A 22,347-nucleotide genomic window follows, 5' to 3' on the forward strand; every position below is an offset into this window, starting at 1 on the left:
CCCGTTTCCTTTCTCCTCTTCATCTAGCCGAGCCAAGGACTATCCCAATTGCAAAGGGGAAGAAAGAGGGGGGAAAACCCAACAACAGCAACCAATCCCCAGCACGCCCCACTCCTGCTGCCCTTTGACATGCAACCTTCCCTGGGATGGGACAAGCCAGGATGCAGCTGTGGCTTTGGAAGGAACTGGGGAAAACTGGGGATCTTTGCTCTCATGACGGTGGAAGTGAGCTCCTGGAGCCGGGTGCTGCTGCTCTCCGTGGGGCTGCTGGCTGTCTCGGTGACTGGTAAGTGTAATGGAGAAAGCTGGCAACTTTAGGAGCATTTTTCTTCCTGCTCCTTAGATCAAAGGACCACTGTTAATCCTCTTGGGTGGGAGGGGGGGATAGCGATGACACTGTGTGTGTGTATGCACTTGTATGTCAGCACATGCTTCCCTGTAGTGTTCAATAAGGAGTATATTTTCTTCAGACCTTTGTAGCTTTGTACAAGATCGTTTCCTTCTATATCCTTTGGGAGCAACAATTTTAAGCGATGGGATAATAAAAGGTGGCTTTATTTGATCTCATTCCCCTTCTCTGGTGGGTCACATCATTTGTGCACAGTTGCTGTATGATATGCAAGATGACTGTGAAAAATGCCATCACAGTTTCCCCCCGTCTTTCCCTTGCATCTTAATTCATTATTTCACTACCCCAGTGTTTGCCTGTAGCTGATAAAATAGATTTAGGATGCCTTGCATGAAGATGGAAGCACTTTTCTCTTGCTCCTCCTGCCTTTCAAGTTGATTCTCTCTTATATATGAGCTCTTTGGCCTCAGCATCATGTTTGTTGTAAAATACGTGTTTATTTACTTGAAAGATAGCAAAAGACGACTTGAATTTGGGGGGAGTTTACTTATGTTCCCTCCCTATTTTCTGCAACTGCTGTTGTAGCAAAAGCATATCTAAGGACTGAAGTTTATTTCTGGTGTTAAAAGCAAATATTTAGGGACTGTCCTTATGTATGTGTAGGAGGGGGAAGAGTGGGAGAGCCGAGTGTTTGGCAGTGTCTTCTTTCAACACTGTGCAGTGCCCTGATTTGCAAGATTTTCTAAGTAACATTTGTCTTGTCTGCTGTATCTTAGGCTAGAGGAATGCCTGTTTGTGTGTTGATGTATATGAAACCTTCTTGGGTTTTGTGGTGGGTTTTTTTGTGTGGTGGTTTTTTTTTGTTGTTTGGGTTTTTGGGGGGGGCGGGAACTTTGTTATCTGGAATGCAACACTGATTGTATTATGTAAGGCAGATTTCCTCTAAGGAGATCCAGAATAAGTATTAACTGCTCCTCCTGAGCACTGTTATAGTGGACCTGAAGAGTTTTGCTAACTGGAAGTATCTATTAGGAAAGGGTATAAAACCACCCAAACATCCTACAAGTCCTAACTAAGGATGAATGTTTATTTTGGTGAATATTTTTCCTTCCTTTAGCAGGAGCATTTAGCTTGTATACAAGAGAGAACCATTCCAGCAGCTTCTGTTGCGCTTTTCTGAATCAAGTAGACTGATGTAGAGATACCTAAATGTATGATTTACTGTATCAGGGGTTTACAGCTTTTTTCTTCTTCTAAGCTATCTATAGCTTATTCATACTAGATGTTCCAGGCTTCTCTCTCTACCTGCTTGTTCAGTATATAATCCTTTCTTCTCAGGCCCCTAGCTCCCTCCTCTCTACATTTAGAGTGCTGTCTGTTCTGGATCCTTCACCCAGAGGTTGGTGCTCTATGTTTTTCTTTGAGCAGAAGATCTGCGAAAGCTTTTTAGACCTCAGATGTTTATTTGCATTAGAGCTAGAGGCATTGGTCAATAGCTCCTCTTTCCTAACTCTTCTTTTTTAACAAATTCTGAAGTCCTAGTAATGATCTTTTTGTTAAAGCAAGATACAACTTTGAAATCAGTGGCTCACTGCTAGATATCCAGAAGACAGTGAATGTATACAGAGTGAATGCACCCACTCTTTGCAGAGTCTGTGGTGGTTTTAGGATCTAATCCCAGAAAGTAAGTTTAGTCTGGGCTGGGACTTCTAGTACCTTCGCTGAGCAAATCATGAACCTCTGTAGAACAGAGTTCCTAAGAGGCTTCAGTTCTAACCTCGCCTGTTCGTAGGGTTTGTGTAGGTAGTAATAACCAACAGTACCCATAGTGTGGCAGTAGAGCTGTATATGTAGAACTATCAGTTAGTAGTTCTGGCCGTCTTTAAAATAAAAAGAGAAAGAAATCCTACTCGCATCGCATCAGCTGTGCTATGTCAGTAGTCCTGTTACCCAATAATGTCCTTTTAAAAAATGGCACAAAGCATGTATTTGCTTCAGATGCTGCTGTGTCTGAAGGCAAGATAATGTAGCTTCTGTTTGTGCAAACAACTGACTGAGCTGTAGGGAAGGTGGTGTTTTGTGATATGCTGAAGTTTATTGTGTATGTGTGGTGTGGGGGGAGAGGATGTGGTTCATAGTTTCCCGTTTTAGTTTTAAGGGTGCAGTAATGATTTGACAGTGTTTTAAGATTTGCAGAGGGCACTGAATTTGTCTTTGGCTGCGAGTTGATTGTGATCTGTGCATGGCCTCTCAGAAATACAGTGTGTATGATGATTCTGAAATTGTATTTCTTGATTGTCAAAACACATGGGAACAGGAATAGTATTCCATTCTGTTCCCTTCTGGGTAATTAGCTATGTATGGGCACTAGAAGGTGCATTTGGGGGTACGTATTGGCCAGGTGTGTATGGATGTACACATACGCAGTTTCTTTTTGAAGGCCTATTATAAAGGGGGTCTTATAGCATTATTTACACATTGTGCTTTACTAGTCAGCATCAGCATCCTGTTTTGTACTGGGTTATGGAAAGATGCACCGGCTTGAAACATGGTGTAATCAATTTAAGCCCATTGTAGTTTTCTTTTTTCTTGATGGAAAATAGTTTTTGTCAGACTCTTCCTCTGAAGAGTAGAGGAGTGGGAAGCTGTTTATGAATTTTGATGTATGTGTATGTCTTTATGTTGTAAATCATCCTTTTATTTTGTTCTGTTGGTCTTAAATCTCCGTAGGATGAAGAGCGATTCAGGGGCACTTACTCTGCCAGGGAAGGAACTTCAGTGTGAAATAAGTGGTGATTTGAGTGTATTTTTTTTAAGGGACAAGGGTGTGAGATACTAATTCTCTGAAGTGGTGGATAGATGTTTTTTTGTAGGAGGGAGCGCAGTGAATAGTCACTAGCCTGATTACATTTGATTGTGGCATATGATGAAACCTTAGTATTTTATGGCAATAGCTGAGCATATTGTTTTGATCCGAGTCCTACTATCAATGCTGAAGTAGTGGGGATATCGGTGCTAAATGGAATGAATGATTCCATGGACTCATTCATGTCTTGCTATTGCCTTTTGTTAACTGGAAGGGAGTCATTTATGAAAAACATTTAGAGGGTGCAGATGTTTAGAGGGTACAGCTCTTTAGCTTGGGATCAGGCTGGCTTCTTGGTCCTTAAAGAGGTTGGGAACACAGAAGGTGTCATGTTGCTGTATCTGCCTCCTTGCCCTTGTGACTGGGAGAGGGGTTATGTGATCTGGTCCATATGTTTTCAGTGCTTTGCAGTGAGGAAACATAAGTGATCCTCAGGTGATGGGAATAGAGCCCAATCTTCCCTCTCCATGTGCCTGTATATATGAGGCTGGGCCACCATGTGGCCCTCACGTTTGGCTGGAGTGTAGTGAATATACTTTCTTATCTCTTCACACGGCTGGTGTGCACACTTGTGAGTTGTCAGTGAAGAACATCCAAATTCAGCATGCTTTCCTCCATGGACGTATGTGCCTGTAATGGTGGGTAGGGAAGCGTGGGCGAAGAGGAGCCTTTGCTAGGAAGAACTTGCTAGGAAGACTCTGTGCGCTAGCTAGGATTCTACTTCAAGACTTGGATGTTTGGGTCACGATTCATGCTATGGCCCAGTCTTGCTGTGGCACTGTAGGCAAGCAGTTTCACTTTTGTCGTCTTGTTCTTTGTGTTGATTAACGAGTTCATCATTTGGGGTACAGGAGGCTTTCCTTTGTACAATTGTTCATTGCCTGTCACTCTGACTTCTTTTTTGTCATGGCCTCTCAGTGCTGCTGAACAATGTCTAAACTCAAGCTTTCCTTGGCACTGAGCTCAGTCTCTGTCATGTCACATACCTCCTAGGGAAATTTTGTATTCAGCTGGTTGATGGTTCCTAGCTGAGCCAGCCTGCAGTGGTACAGAGGTGGATGTCTGTTCAACTGATCCTCGGTGGCTGCCTTCCAATTGTCTAGGAGTTTGTCAAAAGAAGGTGCTTGTCAAAATGGGTGTGAGGAATGTGATCGAAGGTAATCTGCCTTAGATCCCAGTGGATATGCTTTTTGCCAAGGTGGTTTAGGGCACAGGGTGTAGTTGAGCTGTTGATCAGATGATCGTTTGTAGTATCCCTGCTATAGAGAGTACATTTTCCTATGCAGAAGTGACTGTACCTTATTAATCTACTTCCAGGGACAAGTGAAGAATAATTCTTTGCCCCCCAGTTTGCTGTTAACTGCTTACACCTGTGCTCCAGGGGTTTGCAACTGCTGAATTACTGTGTGGTGCTTGCTGCCTTGCTCTGGTTCTTGAGAGGCCAGTTGTTTGTGAAATGCCAAATTTCACAGCTGTGCTTATGTTCCTGCGGATGCCCCTCCCCCCCAAATTCCTACTTAAATTTGGCATGGATCTTGACCAGAGGAAATTGTTATGATAATGCTGAGGGTCAGACAGGTTTGGGGGAAGGTCAGGCAGCCTAACCTCCATAACACTGATTGTGTAACATCCAGCCATAGCAATAAAGCACTTGTGGAGAGTGGGCTGAAGGGTGAGTCTCACCTCTATGCTGCTTCCATCAGGTGCAGCTAAATCCTGAGCTAGTTTTCTAACAGTGAGACCCTCTTTGGAGATGGAAAGGATGCGTAGTTCTCTGGCTAGACCAGTGCTGCATTTGGACTTGAGTTTTTTGTTAGGACTGTGCAGCTAACCTTTTGACCTTTTACTGCAACACATAGTTAAGAGGCATATTGTATAGGTATAGATGGTATAGAGATTTTGGGGAGAAAGGTGCAACAGATGTCTTTGTGCCCATAGTGCTACAAGAGAAGTCTTACTAACCCCGTTTTTATCACAATATGCTGAGACATAGGGCTGGAGTAGTTTTTCATAGGCTTTAGTGAAATTATAACAAAGCTGTGTTTAGCTGAATGCATTTTAAATGATACTTCTTTACTATTCTCCATTTTTCTAGGCATTGGGAGGTTCAGAAATACCATGAATAAGCCTAGATTTGAATTAGCCGTTTGCCCAACAGAAAGCATAGCAAATTCAAAAAGAAGGTGAAAGATTAGACTAAGGGCTACAAAAAAGAAATGATTAAGTTGAGTAACAAAGATTCTGTACTGCTTGAATTGTTAAGTCCAGCATTGAGTTGTCTGTTTGACATACACAGCAGCCAAAAATGTCAGAGGTAGCGTAATCACGTGTTGGCTCTAATATCCAAATGCAGCCTCTGTGGGTGCAGGTGAATGATGGGAAGGTTAACAGCACCAGGCTTTAAAGGGATTTAAAACTGGGTAAGTTTTTTTGCTCCACCTGGAAAGACTGGCCATAGGAAAAGAGATGACCTCATCAATCCTGCGTGTTAACTGGGGTTTTATAGTCTAGCTCAGTATTTTAATGGTCTGTATATTGCTGCTTAGTGAAATGTTTCCCTTAAATATATTTATTGAGAACTCCAATATGTGCACTTAATATTTGTCACCTAGATATAACAGTGCATAAGTCCAGCCAATGATACCATCCAATACCTTTGGTAATCTCTTTCAGAGTAGAGGCAAACACAGAATTAAAGGGCTTTCCTAATAAAGCACTCTCTTAACCTGTATCAGTGGTAAATCCAGAGTACTGAGTGGGCTGTGGAAGTGGCAGGGAAAATACTGCTGTTGCCTGCTCAGTGTCTTCTACAAGTGCCAGGCCACAGAAGCCATGTACCAAGTCCTTTTCCTCCGAGCTTTTCTACCCTGGTGCTTTGAAAGGAGTGCTGTCACTGTGTACTGCCTTTTGTCCCTCCCTGTGCCCAACGGTAGAGAGAGATGGGAGAACCTCTGCCCTGTGCAGCCTGACCCCCTGGGGGCTGCCCTCACCACTGCCCCAGGGCAGCCTGAGGGGCTGCCTCTTGGATGGAAAGCAGCTGCCTTTAATGAGTGGCTTGCACAAGGTCATTTGGGGAATTTGTGGCAGAGTGCAATCATGTCAGTCAGCCTTAAACATAAGATTGGTTTTCCTGCTTTGTTTCTTGATTCTCCGCAAAGGAATGTGAAGCTACTTGTTGTGAGGTGCTTTCAATGCAACTATAAGGTTATCTGTGAGGCCTCCTATGGTGTGTGAGTGCCTACTTTGAGAATTAGGCACTTGCATTGCTTTCAAAGAAATCAAGATACAGAGATTAAAAAAAGTGATAGTAGCACCCACAGTTTCTGTGTTTACACAATGTTTCTGGAGGAGTGAAGTACAGTGCAATTATGGAAATCAATGTACTTTGCTTGCAATAAACATGATGCAGTGGAGTAATCTGCAAAATATATGTGCTTCTGCTATGCTATGCAGTGACAGACTGATCTGATAGTGGTTAACATGTAATTGGGAAAGTCCCATTGATTAAAGAAATCAAATTAACTATGTTTCAGTCTCTTTGCTGCTGCCATGGACACAGCCAGCCAGAATGGAGACAGTATGCTGCAAGGAGCTTGTATGTAATTTTTTTTATACCTCCCTTGCATGAAAGTGTAAAAGAGTTTTTTGGGGTGTTTTTTTTTCCCCCCTTTTTAATGTGACTTAATGGTGTTTATTCTTTCTTCCCAGTGTCAGGTGCATTCCCTGATTCAGTCCCTTGCAGTAATGGTTGCAGTAATTTTCTATCTGTACGAGGTACAGGCATCACCACTCTAGTAATAAACTAACTGCCTGTTTTTTGTGTGCGCACCACTGTTGTCTGCTGGGTGGAAAGAGAACTGGGGACTGAGTCAGAGTCCTGCTGGTGCTAGTAATTTCTGAGAGGTCAAAGTAATCGTAGGGAGATCTGATGATCTGTGACTTTCACTGGAAGAGGAGAAGGGTCTTGCAACTGCGAGGCCTGGAGCAGCTATGGTTGCCAGGGAGATGTGTGATAGGGGACTCATTAAAAAAAAATCCTTCCCCATTATTGACTGCAAAAATCTACTTGAAAATGAACTGATGGTCTAGGTTTGGGGGAAGCAGGTATTTAGAGAGTTGAAGGAAGGGGAATGTGACTTGAAGAAACACTTGTGCAACATGTGGTTTTAGTGTATTTATAGTATGGTATACTCAGCAGCTTCATGAGTAGTGGTCCTTATGTGTCTAGTGCGGTGTAAACATACAGCTGGAGGCAGCCCTTGCCTGGAAGAGTGTACAATCTAAACTATCAACAAGTACTAGATATAATTCTTGAGTGTTGGAGGATTGTGAAGATAGGTGGAGACCACAACACAGAGGGGCTTTCTGCCCTGCTTTCAAACCTGCTTCTTAAGTGAGGTTTGTTTATGAGAAAGGCAACCAGTGTGACCAGAAAACAGCTTTATACTTGTATGTACATCAGACTGGCTTTGATAAGAGTGCTGCTGTGCAGGACTTGTAGGCTGGAGCTGCAGCCAAGTTCTCACAGAAGCTTGGTACCTCAACCCTTGTTGGCATTTGGGCTTCCTCCTCAGTAATTTTTGGTGACCTCAGAAGGCAGTTCTTTCTCTCCATTTGAACCAGAAGGAAATTAACAGCATCCTGTACCCTCTGGCAAATTTTCTTTTCCTTTCTTCCATGTAAGGAGGTATTGCTGCTCCTGCTTCATTATTATCTCTGTAAGAGAAGGCACTAGGCAGAAGCAGTCTGTGCCCAAAGACGTTTTGCTGTAAGTGCAGGGAAGGTAGGAGGCAGAGCCAGATGCAAAAGGCTTGTCCAAGGTCATGCAGCAGGTTGCTAGCAGAGCTAGGAACAGACTCTAGATCTTCTCACTCCTGTGTGTTATTGCATGCTAAACAGCAGCACAGAAATGCCATGCTGTTGCTTCTGAGAGAGATGGTTTTGAGATGCTTTGTCTCTGCAGATGAGGTCTGAGCTGTATCTGTGCTAGCGGATGTTGAAGGCATTTTACAGTAGTTACACTGAAACAGAACAATTTCTCAATCCATTTATCAAAATGTCTGCAGTTCCCATTTCAAGGCAGATAAACCAACAATGAATATCAAATAAAGATGTCTTTATCCGGAACATTTTAAAACAAAAGAAAGAAGATTGGTTCTTTTGGCCTCTGGCTTACATTAGCTCTCTGGAATGTAAAGTCTGTTCTGTCCTAATGAAATGGCTTTATTTGGGTTTCATCCGTCTTTATCTGGAACATTTTAAAACAAAAGAAAGAGAAGATTGGTTCTTTTGGCCTCTGGCTTACGTTAGCTCTCTGGAATGTAAAGTCTGTTCTGTCCTAATGAAATGGCTTTATTTGGGTTTCATCCACCTGCCTTAGTGCCACCTGTGTTTCTTTCAGTGTAAAGAATTTAGCTGCTTCTCAGTTGTTGGTTTAGTGGGATGTAGACCAACAGGCCGTTTCACCAAACTACAGTCACAGCCTGATAATCCTGGCCCTGTCAGTGCCCAGAGCCAGTTGTATTAGAAGGTGCGAGAAGTACTGAAATAGACAAGAAAGATGAGTTAATCACAGCTAGAGAATTAACCACAACTGGGGATTTTCTGGTTCAGTGCTCTCCTGTTATTTGCACACTCTCTCTCTTGACTTGCAGAAGTCATTAAAGCCCAGTTCTTGCTGTTTTCTATGGCTGTTGGCACTTACAAATCCTTGAGGGGTGTGAGCCTTAGTCATTCTGTTTTGCTTCCCCATCTGTAAAATGGGGATAAGTAGAATTTGCAAAATCCTAAAATGATTTACAGATTTATTCTGCCAAGAGATCTTAGGATGTTTGTGAAAAGCTTTCAGCAGATACAAATTGCACTAGGTTGATTAGCTACACAAGTTTTATGCTCTTGGTTCTCTCCCTTGATTGCATGGAGCGGATTCAACTGTTTCGTGTACAATTTGGGATTAATTGTAAATGACATTCTGAGGTGAAAGTTGTCTGTCTGCTACTGAACTTCAAGAAGTAGAGTATTCACGGCAAAAAAGTCAGAAATATAATCAAGTGCAGTTTCTGTTCCAGCAAGGATTTGCACAGGTTGCTCAGCTCCTTCTGTAATTCACGCTGTATCACTTGTACAGTTATTATATGTTTATACCCACATTTTATCAAAAGACTGCAGTGCAGCTTTTAAAAGCATAGTGTACTCCAATATAGATGGGAAGGTAGGAGACTTGTAGCAGACTAAGAATTTGCCAGAAGCATCAGGGACTTGAATACTGGTCTTTAGCAAAAGCAGGGTATTGGCAAAATTCAGATTTTGACCTGCCACAGACTCTTTGGCTTTGGAGCAGTTGCTTAAATTATGTGAGCTTCAGCTTCTTGTCTATAGAGTGGAAAAATAGTATTGTCTAATGTATTATGAAGATGAATGTCTCAAGGATGGTAGAGGAGATCAAATAGAGAACTTGTTTCCTAATTATGGTGCCTGTTACTTATCAGCAGTTTAGCAATTTTTTTTTAGTTAAATTAGTGAAAGCAGAGTTTGAAATTTTTTTTATGGCATCTGTGGTCATTGCGTTTGGAGCCAGAGGACCTAAGGTGGAGCTTATTGCCTGAAAGAGCAGGATGAGTGGATTTCCTTAACACCCGGGTTGGCTTTTTATTCACAGAAAGTTTGCTGAAGAACTTCACAGTGGGGAATGATGTGCTTACACATGTTGTTACCACTCTCCCCTTGCTCTGCTTTTGTTACCAGTGTATGTGTGTGTTCTCAAACTCTTGAGATCTAGCTGCCTGTAAGGAGGACTCTTTCACTGTTCTCCTAGCTGAAATGAGCAATGCTAACTGGCGATTTAAGAATTTTGCAGAAAAGCTGGTCTTGCAGTTTGAAAATGTAAGTATGTACTCGGTCTCATTCTGTTCCCCAGTCCTGCCTCCTGCATGTTTCTGTAACTCCATTATCATCAGCAGGGTTCTTCCCTCTTCTCATTGCTGCAGGGCAAAGGAGGATCTGGTCCTTTGCTAGACAGATACTTGATCTGACATTGGTGAGCAGTTAAAGCTAAGTTGGAGGTACAGAAAATGGAAGCTCATTTCTTCTGTAACAAAGGCACAATTTAATGTTCCTTTTCCATTTGATACACTGAATAATAATATCAAGAAAAATATATTTCCTCCCAGAAGGGAAATCTCCTTCTTCAGAAGGATAATGAAGCCTGGTGCTTTTCCAAAGACTGCCATTTTTAAAGATGCTACTTGCATCATGCAGCATATTGTTTATATCCCTCTGTTGTTTTGTCTCCATTAGGGAAAGGTTGGGCACTGATTGTGGACACTGGACATCTGTCAGCAACCATCCTGAGATATTTTCATTAAAGTTAAGCACTACTTGGAGAAGGACTTGGTCTTTTAATATTAAAATAATGTCCACCCACTGAAATAATAAGCTTTTGAAGGATAGGGAATTTGTCCCTGGTAGTGTTGGGGCTTTATTTCTGATGTTGTGTTTAACACACAATCTCCGAAGGCAGCAGTCCTGGAATGACAGAAGAGGGACGATCTGTCGCTCACATGCAAGACCCCCCTGCAGGGTTACTCCCTCTTCTGAGGGCTCCAGTCCCCTTTCTATGCACTGTGGTGTGGTGGTGTGCAGAACCGTGTAGCTCTCCAAAGGATGGTGAAACAGCTTTGTGTACTTTGGTAGGGTGTTTTAATGAAAATATATTTAAAAAAACCTGTCAGGTGCTCATGTGCTGAGGGAACAATGTGTGGAATGGTCTCCATGCTGCAGATAGTATCTTGCTTAAGGCCTAGAGCTAAAGCACAGTGGCTTTTTGTGTGAAGTTCTTAGGTCTTGATCATGAAGATAGATCATCTAGTACCTTGACATGGGTGTCTCATAGACCAAGGTATCTTCTTTCAGTAGCACATACGGTGCTGCTTTCTTTACCTTGGCAAGACTTAAGATATGAGAGATGACCCTGCAAGGCCTGTGCTGTTACCACCTCTTAATAAACAGCTGAATTGGTTCTAACTGAAAGAAGTTGTCTTAGGAAGAGCAAGTTCATTTCCAGAAAATAATGTTTTATGGGAGGGTCTGTCATTTGTTCCTGTTTAAGTGCTGTGACAATCTTAAATTAGAGAACAAATTATGACCTTTTTTGCCTAGGAATCTAATACTGAGGGCTATTATGGGGGAGGTTTTTTCCCTTTTCCATGAGTGCAGTTAGCAAATGAGACTTTTTACAAAAAAAATAGCCAATTTGAAGTCGATTCAATTCACCCCTTGTTAACTGTTTGATTGAGAGCTATGTAGATTGAAGAAGAAAGGTATTGATCTACTTTTGGGATTGAAAACTAAGATTAAATAGAATACGTCTAAGGGTGAAAATGAGGTTTTAAATGAATGGAGGAGGCAAAAGAAAAATAAAATAATACAATATAATGTTAATAACAATAAATTCTGAGTTTCTTTCTTAGTTATACATAGATGGAGGTCACAGGATACAGAAACTGCGTGGAAATGACCTGGACTTTGCATACAAGTAGGTTGATCCACTGCAGCTAGTGGGAATATTGTGGCAGATTGGTACCTAGCATGAGAATTTTTCTAGATTGGATCAGAACAGGATAAAATTAAGTCTGGTTTTGTAGTTTCAGAGCATCCTTAAGTTGCCAAGATTATATTTGGACAGAGGGACACTTATCGTTGGAACAGAGCTGATAGTTTTCAGTGAAGAATTTAGTTTTTGCTGTTGTATATATGAAATTCATATGTAAAGGGACTGACAATGTCAATATAATTTAAATGTTTCACTTTTTCTACAAATAATCTGTTAGAAACCTTTTGTAGCTATTTATTGTTTAGGGCATGTGGCTGTCTTTTTTTTTTTTTTTTTTTTGTCCTATTGGGTGTAATGAATTGTTACCTTTTCTGTGTACCATCAACTTCTGGTGACTTTCATTGATTGCTCAAGGTGACAAGTAGGCATTAGGTAATAAATATCAAGTGCAGCAATACTTAAAGGAAGTGAATGTGAAAGTGCTGTTAATGGAATCAAGTAAAAATTGGATTTATATCCCAACAAAAATTCCCAGGAGAAATTGCCTTCTGTTTGCCTCTCTTTGTAATTCAAATACGATAATACAAGTGCAAGCTGTTATAATACAAATGCCTGGCATAGTGTTTTGTTGGAAGATCTCTGAGCACTCGTAAACGCACAGTACTAAACGCACAGTACATTTCTCTATAGAGAGAGTTGGGGAAATGAGAATTGTGGTAGAAGAGTGAAGAGCTTTTAATAAGTGGAGTCTCTGCTTAGTCAGGATTTTTTTTTAATATCTCAAGGTATAAGATTCTGGTCACTGTACTGACACCTAGTTTGCTGTTATGGCATTAGCTGAATATTTGAAGTCAGTTCTTCTGTGTCATCTACAGAACTTCTGTCTCCTTTCTGTTTTGAGCCCTAGGTGCTAAAAAGGGGTGGTGGCCCTCCTGCAACTACCAAGAGTATATAGTAGATTTGTATAACTTCTGTGCTTTCCATGTAGTTACAAATGCATGAAAATATAACCAGATTACTCTATTGATGTTTAAACGTATAAGCTAGAAACTGAAACATGAGGGCTAGGGGGAGAAAACACTTGCAACTCCCTCTGAGCTTATGGTAGACTTATTTCTAAAGAAGAATCTATATCGGCTGTATTATTCTCTTTAAACTGTCAGTTCTCCATCAGTGTAATGATGAAATTGTTAATATTGTGAGAATTTCAAGGACTGAGGTCTTCTAAATTATTAGTGAGATAAGATTTGTAGCTAGGTCAAAGATCTCTCTTGGGGTAAGTTCCGTTCTTACTGGCCTTGAGGGAGCATTGAACTTTATAGATGGACACACAGCTTCATAACTAATAATGGCAAATGAAATTGCAGCTACTTTTAAGTCTTTTCGTGATGACATGGATTTGGTAACAGGGGGAATAGAGACTAATAATGAAAATTTGTCATGAGGAAATCTTCAAATTAGGCCTTCACTGAGAATTGTGAGATGGATTTCACCTTGAACCTTATTTCACCTTTCTTACATTTTTTGAGATAAAGGAGTCCTAACACCCGAGATGAAAATGAGTTTGTGTTTGAGCACAATAGATAAGCCATTTAAATGCAAATATTCTTTTACTGGAAAATAATTGAAATACAAATTGAAAAATTTGTTTTGGAGATAATAATTAGCACCTTATAAATGAGATGGAGTAAAAATGCTTATGAGTGGAGTCTGTTTGCAGGGGTTTGTACAAATGTTTTTCATCAAATTAGCTTCCCTTTTCTGAGTTTTCATTTCAGTTGTGAGTTGAGATGAACTGCCAGGTGAAACACCAGACTTGGGGGAGACGGATACAGTCTGAGACTGGTGAGATTTGCGTGTTGGGAATCACAGCCATAGCAGAAAACCATTCCTGCCCTGTGTCATTTTTATGGATGTGTGGACTGAAGGTGGGGAAAAAATAAAACTTCACTGTGTTCCTTTTACAGATGCAGAGAGAAAATAAGAGTAAAAAATTTTAAGAAGCTTTTGAATCATGCTGAGCATTTTCATTGAGTCTTGGACTCCCGGGGCAAGATTTGCAAGGATGTTTAGGTACCTAAATAAGTGTATACTTGCCCAGTGGGGTTTTATAAGAGGATATGTTAGCTGCAAAACTCAGGTGCATTTGTAAAGGCTACAAGGCATCTGTCTGCAGTTCTTAGGTTGTAAAAAAATGTTTGTAAACGTGGTCCACTTAAGTTCCTTTTGAAAAAGGACTTGTGGTCCTTCCGTGAATGCATTTTGGTTTTGTGAAATCTTCCACAAAGGAGTTGCCTAATCTCTTTGACACCTTGCCGTGAGTCCAGGGTCAAACCGGGGCCTCCCAAGTTCTAGCTTAGTGCCTTAACCATGTCTTAAACGTATTTTCTTAGGCTAACTCTTGGTTTCAGATAGAAAGTGTGCACGCTTGCATGGTGTGTTGCAAAGCTGTTCTTCTGTTACCAGAGTAGGATGCAGCACTTCTCTGGCTCACTTTGAAATGTGGTGCATGAACGCTCCAAAGGAGACTGATGGTGTGATTCAATTAAAGAATATTGAGGCAACTGAAACGTCATGAAGGGAAATCACAGAAAAACCCAGTGAGGCTGTTATTCACACTAGAGACAGCATGGGAAGAATATGCATTAATTGGTTAATGCTTGTGAAGTACTTTGAAGATGGAAATAGCTATATAAGTGCTTGGTATTATTATTATGCTGACAATGGCTATGTAGAAGAGTCGTGGTGCTAAGGGAGCAGTCAAAATTGATTAAGAGACAATTTTGAAAGAGAAAGTTTTGAAGGGAGAAAATTGCATCCCTTGAGAAGAGGCCGTTCTGGCCGAATATTGGGATAACTGTGTTACTTCTCTGAGTTGAGCAAATGATTTCGAGTAATGGATGGTCTGCACAAGATACCTGGTTTCATCAGGAATTATGCAGCTGTGAACTTTTGCAGATAATTACTGTTCTTTAGGTTGTTAATGAGTGGCTGCTTGTGAGGGGTGGAATTGTTGCAAGCATTAGGAAACCCAGTTGTTTAGGCTGTGAAGGTCACACAGTGTTTAGTTTGAAAGCTAACTCATGAAATCTAGTTCCACTAAGAGCAATCAGAAAACCCTGGAGCTTCTGGATTATGAATCACAAAAGTTTTTGTGTATGTGTAGACAACTCCAATGGATTTTTCAGCAGAGATGAGAAAGAGTTGATACGACTTCTTATAAGGCATTGAGGAACCTTCATTGGAATGATTGGAGTGGTCTGATGTCCTTTGCATAGGAGGAATTCAAACTGAAAAGGGGTTGAGGTTGGCGGGGGATGATAGAGGAATGGAGGGTGTATCTTGGAGGAGTGAAAGCACAGGATTTATTTAGCCTGGCAAACAGGGTTGCAAGGGGAATGTAATTATTCTCTATAAATACATCAAGGCCAGGTAAAAACAAAACAGGGAGGAGGACTGTTTAAGCTAACAGAAAATGTTGGTATGAAAACAAATGGGCGTAAACTGGTCATGAATTAATTTTACATTGGAAATTAGAATAATGTTTATAATCATCAAAGCAGTAAGGCTCTGATGCAAATCTTCCAGTGTGAAGTACAGGACAGTTAACATATTTATAAATGGGATTGTATGGTGTGATTGCCAAACCTGGAAGGAGACAGTATGTAATAACCAAGAGAGCTTTTTAGTTCTTTAGCTTTAACTTTTTATTTCTCTGTGTGTATATACACATGAACACACATCCATATATATGCTTTATAGTCCAATTTGTAGTCAGTTGCTGTATCTCTGCATTTTTCTAACTGATTACTATAATAGTGAATGCAATTAAGGAGAACAAACTCAAGACACTTGAACTGGCAAAGAAATCTCAAAATTTTATTTGCTGGAGACCTTGAGCACAGGCCCAGCTGTTGATCAGCATGTTTAAGGCTCAGCAAACTTAGAAGTTGGACTCAGGAACATTTGCCTTCAGTTGCTGTTTTTGCATCTTGTCCAACCTGTCTGAACCAGTCCCACTGTAATGCTCATCTGAAAATCTCGTGTGTGTTCTCTGTCAGACTGGAAGCAGAGTGAGACCATCCTTTCTTACTAAGATTTTGCATGTCTTCTATTTCATGAAATCCCATTTGGTGTGAAAAATTTTAAACTCTGAAGACTGACATTAGTGGTCACGATAAACATTGCTTTAAGTTTCTGCCAGAGAATATCGGTATTAAAACATGTACTTAATGCACCCAGTAAATCTGTCGGGTACAGAGTAAAAGCAGATCCAGTGTGCTGGCAATGCAGTTCATGGTAAACTGAAGCAGGAATTGTCCAAGGTCAATCAATGGCATGGTGAGGAAGCTGTCAACTGATAAACCAAAGTGTTCAACTGTGCTCTAAGGACAGGATCGTGGTTTTTTGCATTCTTTGAATATAACTTTACTCATGTGTCTTGGTATTTTTGCAGCCTATCTCTGAGGTATGCTAGCATCAGTATTGCCTTGAAAGGGGAATAGTAGAAATGTGTGTTTGACTTACTGAGTAACATTGGCTGTGGCAATACATTCAGTGATTTCTGCATTTATCCCAGCAACTTGTAAGAAATGAGAGTCTGGGGTCTTGTCTCCTCACAGATCTGTGGGGGATTGCAGGTGGTTTTCAGAGGGTTGCACACCTAATGACTGGACAGCAGAGGAGACCTCAGGGTGACTTATAACAGTGCAAGCCAAGTGAGTGTGAAACTGCCAATCGGCCAGTTGTTTGATTCGTTTTTGCGTTGCTGTAAATGACTGGTCCAGGGAGCACAGTAGTGGTATAAGCCCTTTCATAACTGTTTTGCCTGGCAGGGCATGGTAGCTGGGGAAGAGGGAGGTCAGGGGCACTGTATGTGTTCTTTTTGCTTGCATGCGCTGAATGGCAAAAGTATTGCCTAGTGATGCCATGAATCTCCCTCTTACTAGCACAGAAACTTTCTCCTCCTCATTCCAGCAGGTGTTACAAGGATAAGCTATACTTTTAAGTGGATCTGGCTAATGTACTGTGGAATGTTCTGGTTAAAATCTGTTGCAGGTAAGTGGTGAGCAGCCTGTCAGACAAAGACCCCATTACTAACTGATTATTTCTACAAAGGCTTGTTCATTTATCTGCTCTTTGTATTAATGACTCATCACGGCTCTAACCTTTATTCTGAGTCTTCAATTATTGTTGTTTAAGAAGCATCCCATACTTCTGGTCCTGGAGGTGGCTAATACTGTGTCATCTAGATAAAATATTTGATTCCAAGCAGATGGATGAGAGTGTTTCTGTTCCTGTGCCTGGTGCTAGAGAGAAGAGGCCACATCCTGTGTCCTGGAGATATGTGGAAACACCTGCAGCCTCTGGCTTTGCTTAAAACATCACTGTTGGGCTCATCATCTCAGAGCCCTGTTGCTAAGAGGCCCTCGGCCAAAATTCAGGTCCAAATTGTGTGTGTACGGCTCATTCCTAAGAATAGTCACACCTGCCTGCTTTAGTCTGGGGATGTCACTTCTTTCCTTGTGTCTCCTGCTGCCTTTTCCAGACCACTTTGCTTGGCTTCCTGCAATGCCCAATATTCAGCAGAAAACCCCAAACAATTGGCATTGCTGAATACCAAAGGCATGAATGTTGTGAAGGAAAGAAAGGAAATGAATTGTGACTCTTAGTGAAGCCACGCAGTAGAAAGGTAGTTTGTCTGCAATACTGCCAAATTCTGTTAACTAGTTATTTAGTATTCAAAGAAATTTCTATGTATATATGAAATTAAGGTGTTTTTTTCCTTCCCTTTCTTTTTTCATTACGGCTGTTCTGTAATGAAGCCGCAGTTGAGCTGTTGCATGTGTGCCTTTGCCTAGCAACTGTGCCTAGCAACGTCACGGCATCGCAGCGAACCCAGCGTTGGGGACGGAGCCGCTGGCTGTTAGGGAGCTGGTTAGAATGGTAATTTGTGATGAAAGATACTAGAGCCTCTTTACATGAGGCTTGCAAAGCCTTGTTCTTAATTTCTTGACCTTCAGGCTTTCTTGAATACCTACAGAAAGCTTTCTGCCACTGCCCTGCAAAAATCAGACAAGCTGAGAGTTGCCTGGTAGCTAGACCTTTATATGGTGTGCTGGGCTTTGAAACCTTTTTCATTAGTCTTTCAGCCAAGTCACATTGCCTTGCACTTGGGGTGGGGTAAACTATGTGCATGGAACAATTCCTGTGACACAACCAATGCACCATAATTTCAAATGAATCTGAAGCTGCCATGTTTAACACCCTTCTGCAGTAGTAGAGGGGCAAGACTTAAAATATGTAACATCTGCACTAGGAAAGCGATCTGCTTCTTTTAGAAGTAACTCTGGGGCAGAAACCTGAGAGTATGCTTAAAGCTTAATTTGTTTTTAAAGTGTTTAAAGCTCTTGTCTCTTCCTAGGGTATTTGGCTTGGAGGCTTTTTGTTTGATAGGGGTTTTCAAAATCTTAATGCATGAGCTATTTTGGCCAAGGTTCCTTAAAGCCCCATTAAGGTGAGTCAACAGTAACTTGTGAAGTGCAATGGAAGAATGAATGTCCTTCATTCTAATGCAAACAAAGGACATGAAATAAAGTACTACTTGTCACTTTTGTCATAGGACAGACGTAGTTAAACAGGGTACAGCAAGGAATCAGAGCAGCACAAGCTCAATTGGCTGTTTGGCCTGCCTAGTGAAAGCTTACAGCAGTGGGTATAGGGCTCTGTAGCAGATGGGTGAATCTTGAACACATCTGGATATATATACTGGACAGGTGAGAGTCTCTCCCTTGCTGACGGCTCCAAGTGCATTGCTAGTGCAAGGCTCCTGCCTGCTACCTCACAAGGTTCCCTCCCCCCGCCCTTGTCACCTGTGAAGCAAGTCACCAGGTTTTTTATGCTCATCTGAGATGGGGTGGTAAGTTCATGCTGAAGAATGCTGATGGGAGGGACAGAAGAGTGAGGACCTTCTGTAACCAGGCTTGTCTCTGGCATGGATTTGTGGTCAGCAGGCACGTTCACACTGTGTAGTGTAGAAAGGTGTGAGAGATTCTTCTCCTGGTGTTGACAGTGCTGCTGTTTCCATGTGGCACAGTGCTCTGGAGAGGCCGGCTTGAATCCCATTAGGGTACAGCTGTGTTAGTGCTATGGTGTGTTCAGGCTGCAGTCAGGGATGGCGTTCTGGGTACCACTGCCAGCCTAAGACTTCCCTACTGCTGGCAAAGATTGCCCCACTGCAGGCTTAGCAGCTTGGTTGCAGCTCTGGATGTACATCTTGTTGATACAGTCTGTTGACTGATTCCATGGCACTTTGGTTGCAGCAGCCTCGCATGAGTTACAGGCTAGACTCTTTAGTCTGGCTCCACATATGCTCCAGATCCTCCTGTATTCACTGTGAACGGCTATGTGGAAGACTTACGTGTAAGTGGAGCTCAGCAATTGAACTTGCTGTGTTTCCCGAGATAAGTGTAGCTCCTTTTCCAGGTGCTTCTCTTTCAGATTTGAGGAAGTGAAAAACATGCTAGTTCTCCACAGGATTGGAGGGAGTATCATCATTCTTTTGCAGAGAAAGCACGGCCTGGAGATGTTCCTGATTCTGTTTGTGTTCAGTACTAGCTGCAAATGCTTCTTGTAGCCGTACCACAGCTTTTGGATTTACATGATGTTTATTGTATGGGATAAAGTGGGAAGAAACTTAGATCTTCAGTTTACATGAGGAATCTTATTCTTGAGTCCTCTACTCTGGTTTCAGCAAGTACAAAGAGATGCCATTGTGGCAAATCTTCACTAGTAACTACGCTGATAAAGCTCAACTCAGCTTAAAGTAGGGTGAGCTGTAGTATATTTGGCTGTGCTGACAAGATTCCTATGCTTTGTTCATTGTTAAAAGGTTCAGGGTTTTCTTTCTTTCTGTGTATGTTCCTTGCATCAACAAACTCTGCTTGCTTGGCTAAACACAATCTCTGTAGGTCAGTAGAGCATGGAAACAATCTTTTCTTTTGTGATATGGTCAGAACAGGCAGAGCCCATTTCACTACTTTGTTTGACGCATGCATGTTTCGGGAGCCTTCCAGATGAAGCCATCATGTTTTCAAGGAAGGTGGTGAAAACTGAGATTTGGTGAAAAGATACTGAGGCATTCTGTGTTATGGAGTAACTAGTAATTTAAATTACTCATCAGTATTGGCCAAGCAAAGTTTTCCTTCTTATGCATGTTTGAAATGTTTTCTAATGTCATATCCATTGCTATCCGCTCTATATTGGATCAGGTGGTGTATGAAGCGGTATGCATGCCTGTGTCTCTCCAACTAGCTAACTTGAGTTAGTGCAAATAAAATGCAGTATTTTTTAAGATCACTGCTGTAAATAGTCAGGAAAATATGTATGCATTAATGTGTCTTGATGAACAGAGACTTCTGTAATACTTACTTTGGTACTGCTTATATTAAAAAGAATGTATTACCAGGGATTTTCTAGATGCTTATTAAAATAAGTCCAAAGTAATTTTTTAATATCTTCTAGTATTAGTCCTTAAGCCCTCCTACCTCCCCTTCTAACAGTAAAATAGGAGGGAATCCATCTCCCTTTCCCCTCACCATGTGTATGTCTTTACTCTTAAACACTTGTCCTGTTTTCTAGCTTGCTTTGATTCTATTTAGATTGTAAGCTTTACAGATGGTAAAATGGTATATAAATCTGCAGGAGTGATTGAGAAAGATATAGCATGCACCTGGGGAAAGCCAGCATGACACTATAATGTCTCTTTCATAACCCAACAGGAGTATGTGTTGTGGTATTCACTACAAAGCAGCTCAAGTTCTTACCAGCTACACAACAGGTAGTGTGATTTTGTGTCCCCCCCTTTGATAGCAATCTTTTCATTTAAAAAAAAAAAAAAAAAATCCGACGAGGGTCTTGAAGGCTGAAGTCCCTTCTGTTTCCAGGTCATTCCAGGGTAGGGATGAAGCAAGCTGGCAGGGGACAGCCTGTGTCAGGTCAGCATGCCATGCTACTCTCCCTCTGTTAAGAACAGAGATTTCAGCCTCAAGGGAAAATCTGGCAGCTGCTATTATGACCAGTGTATTCACTTAGGCAATTTCTAGCTTAACCAAATGAGGCATTACTTTCCAGCAGCTGAAGTCTCTGGCCTCTCAGCGTGTCAGGGGAGTGCAGTGCAGCTGTAAGACAGGACATATGTGCAGTGTCATGTTCTTGTGATTTCAAATTTTGTCCTGCAACGGCTTTTGATGTTACCTGAAATTGGATGTTTCCTTTTTTTTTTTTCTACAGCATGTCAGAACTCCTTTGACCTTGCTGTTGGAAGTATATGCCCTTTCAAGGTTCAGTCATGAAATACAAAACCAAAGTATAGTAAAGCAGAAAAGACTTTCTTCAAAGGAGAAGGTTAGCTTGGTGTAGAGGAGAGAATGTACCAGTGGGGGTGACAGTTGGCATCCCAACCATATGGATGAGGCAGTGTTGAACTCAGGCTTGGGCTTAGCTGCAGCACTCTGTCCAGTTTTTGACTTACACTTAGGACAGATACTGAACAGCTGGGGAGAGTCCAGAATCTCACTGGGGGTTCAGAAACGTCATTGAACAAGGAAGCATTGAACAGGTTGGGTTCATTTATTCTATAATAGTGCTTTCCAACATTTTTGGATCTGTTGACCTCAACATTTCCAGTGTTAGGTGCCTTTATTTCTATGGGGGTGATTATTGCATTTCTAGAGAATTTAAAAGAATAGATGTGAAGCTATTTTCCTTTCTTGCCTTTCACAGATGCCCACAGGCATTATGAGCTACAGGTTGAAAATCACCTGTCTCAGGAGGAGGTGGCTGGGGAGAATAAACTCTTCTTTGAGTCCAGTGTAGGTAAGAGAGAATGCCATGGTCTAAAGCAATAACAGGATGAATCTGGGCCAGGCATTAAGGAAATGGAGAGCTACGATGCTTTTGTCCAGGTTTTTCCTAATCTGAAATATGCAAGTGTCATTTCTGAGATATGTTGGAAATGTTACATGATCACAGAGCAGTGTGGCAATGTGTGAGGATGATGCAGTGACAGTTGGAAGATCCAGACTTCCCTTTCCTCTTCTGTACAAGTATTTGTAGTTTCCAGCTCTAAGGTGGTTTGGTTGGAGCTTTTGTTGGGGAACTCCAAGGTCAGCAATGTGATTAGAAATCCCAAACGTATATAGGAAATGTGCATAATTGTCCAAGACAAATTTTTTGGTTGGGAGAAGAAGGGAGGGCACATGTGGGAAAAACTAAATACATTATTACAGCATCTTCACTCCACCATCATCTTTTCTGTTCCTCTTTCTTCCTACTTGGGAAGCCCTTAAAATTGATTTGTTATGCTGACATTGGAACAATGCCTAAATGTAACAGATCTCTCCAATAACAGCCTAAAAGCCTGGGCAGTGCTAAAAGGGACAGAACGTGATGACAGTGGGAGTGAAAGACTAGTAGAATAGAAAGGAAGTAACGTCTCTCTCCAGAGAACTGAAGGTGACCAAGTTAGTTTCAGGAATGATATGTTTGATTTGTGGTATCACAGTATTGTGCCATCCTGCT

The 22,347-nt window shown here is 41.5% G+C and overlaps 1 protein-coding gene across 1 annotated transcript in view; it reads left to right on the top strand.

Moving 5' to 3' along the window:
• The first annotated feature begins 213 nt into the window (after positions 1-213).
• The window catches only part of LOC104081695 (CUB and sushi domain-containing protein 2-like), a 306,834-nt gene continuing 284,700 nt past the window's right edge, over positions 214-22,347 (top strand). Inside the window, 2 exon segments of the mRNA XM_009584534.1 lie at positions 214-286; positions 21,550-21,642. Coding sequence (XP_009582829.1) covers positions 214-286; positions 21,550-21,642 — 166 coding nt within the window.

The sequence above is a fragment of the Fulmarus glacialis genome, unplaced genomic scaffold (genome assembly GCF_000690835.1).
Source record: "Fulmarus glacialis isolate BGI_N327 unplaced genomic scaffold, ASM69083v1 scaffold6559, whole genome shotgun sequence".
In the NCBI taxonomy this organism is placed as follows: Eukaryota; Metazoa; Chordata; class Aves; order Procellariiformes; family Procellariidae; genus Fulmarus; species Fulmarus glacialis.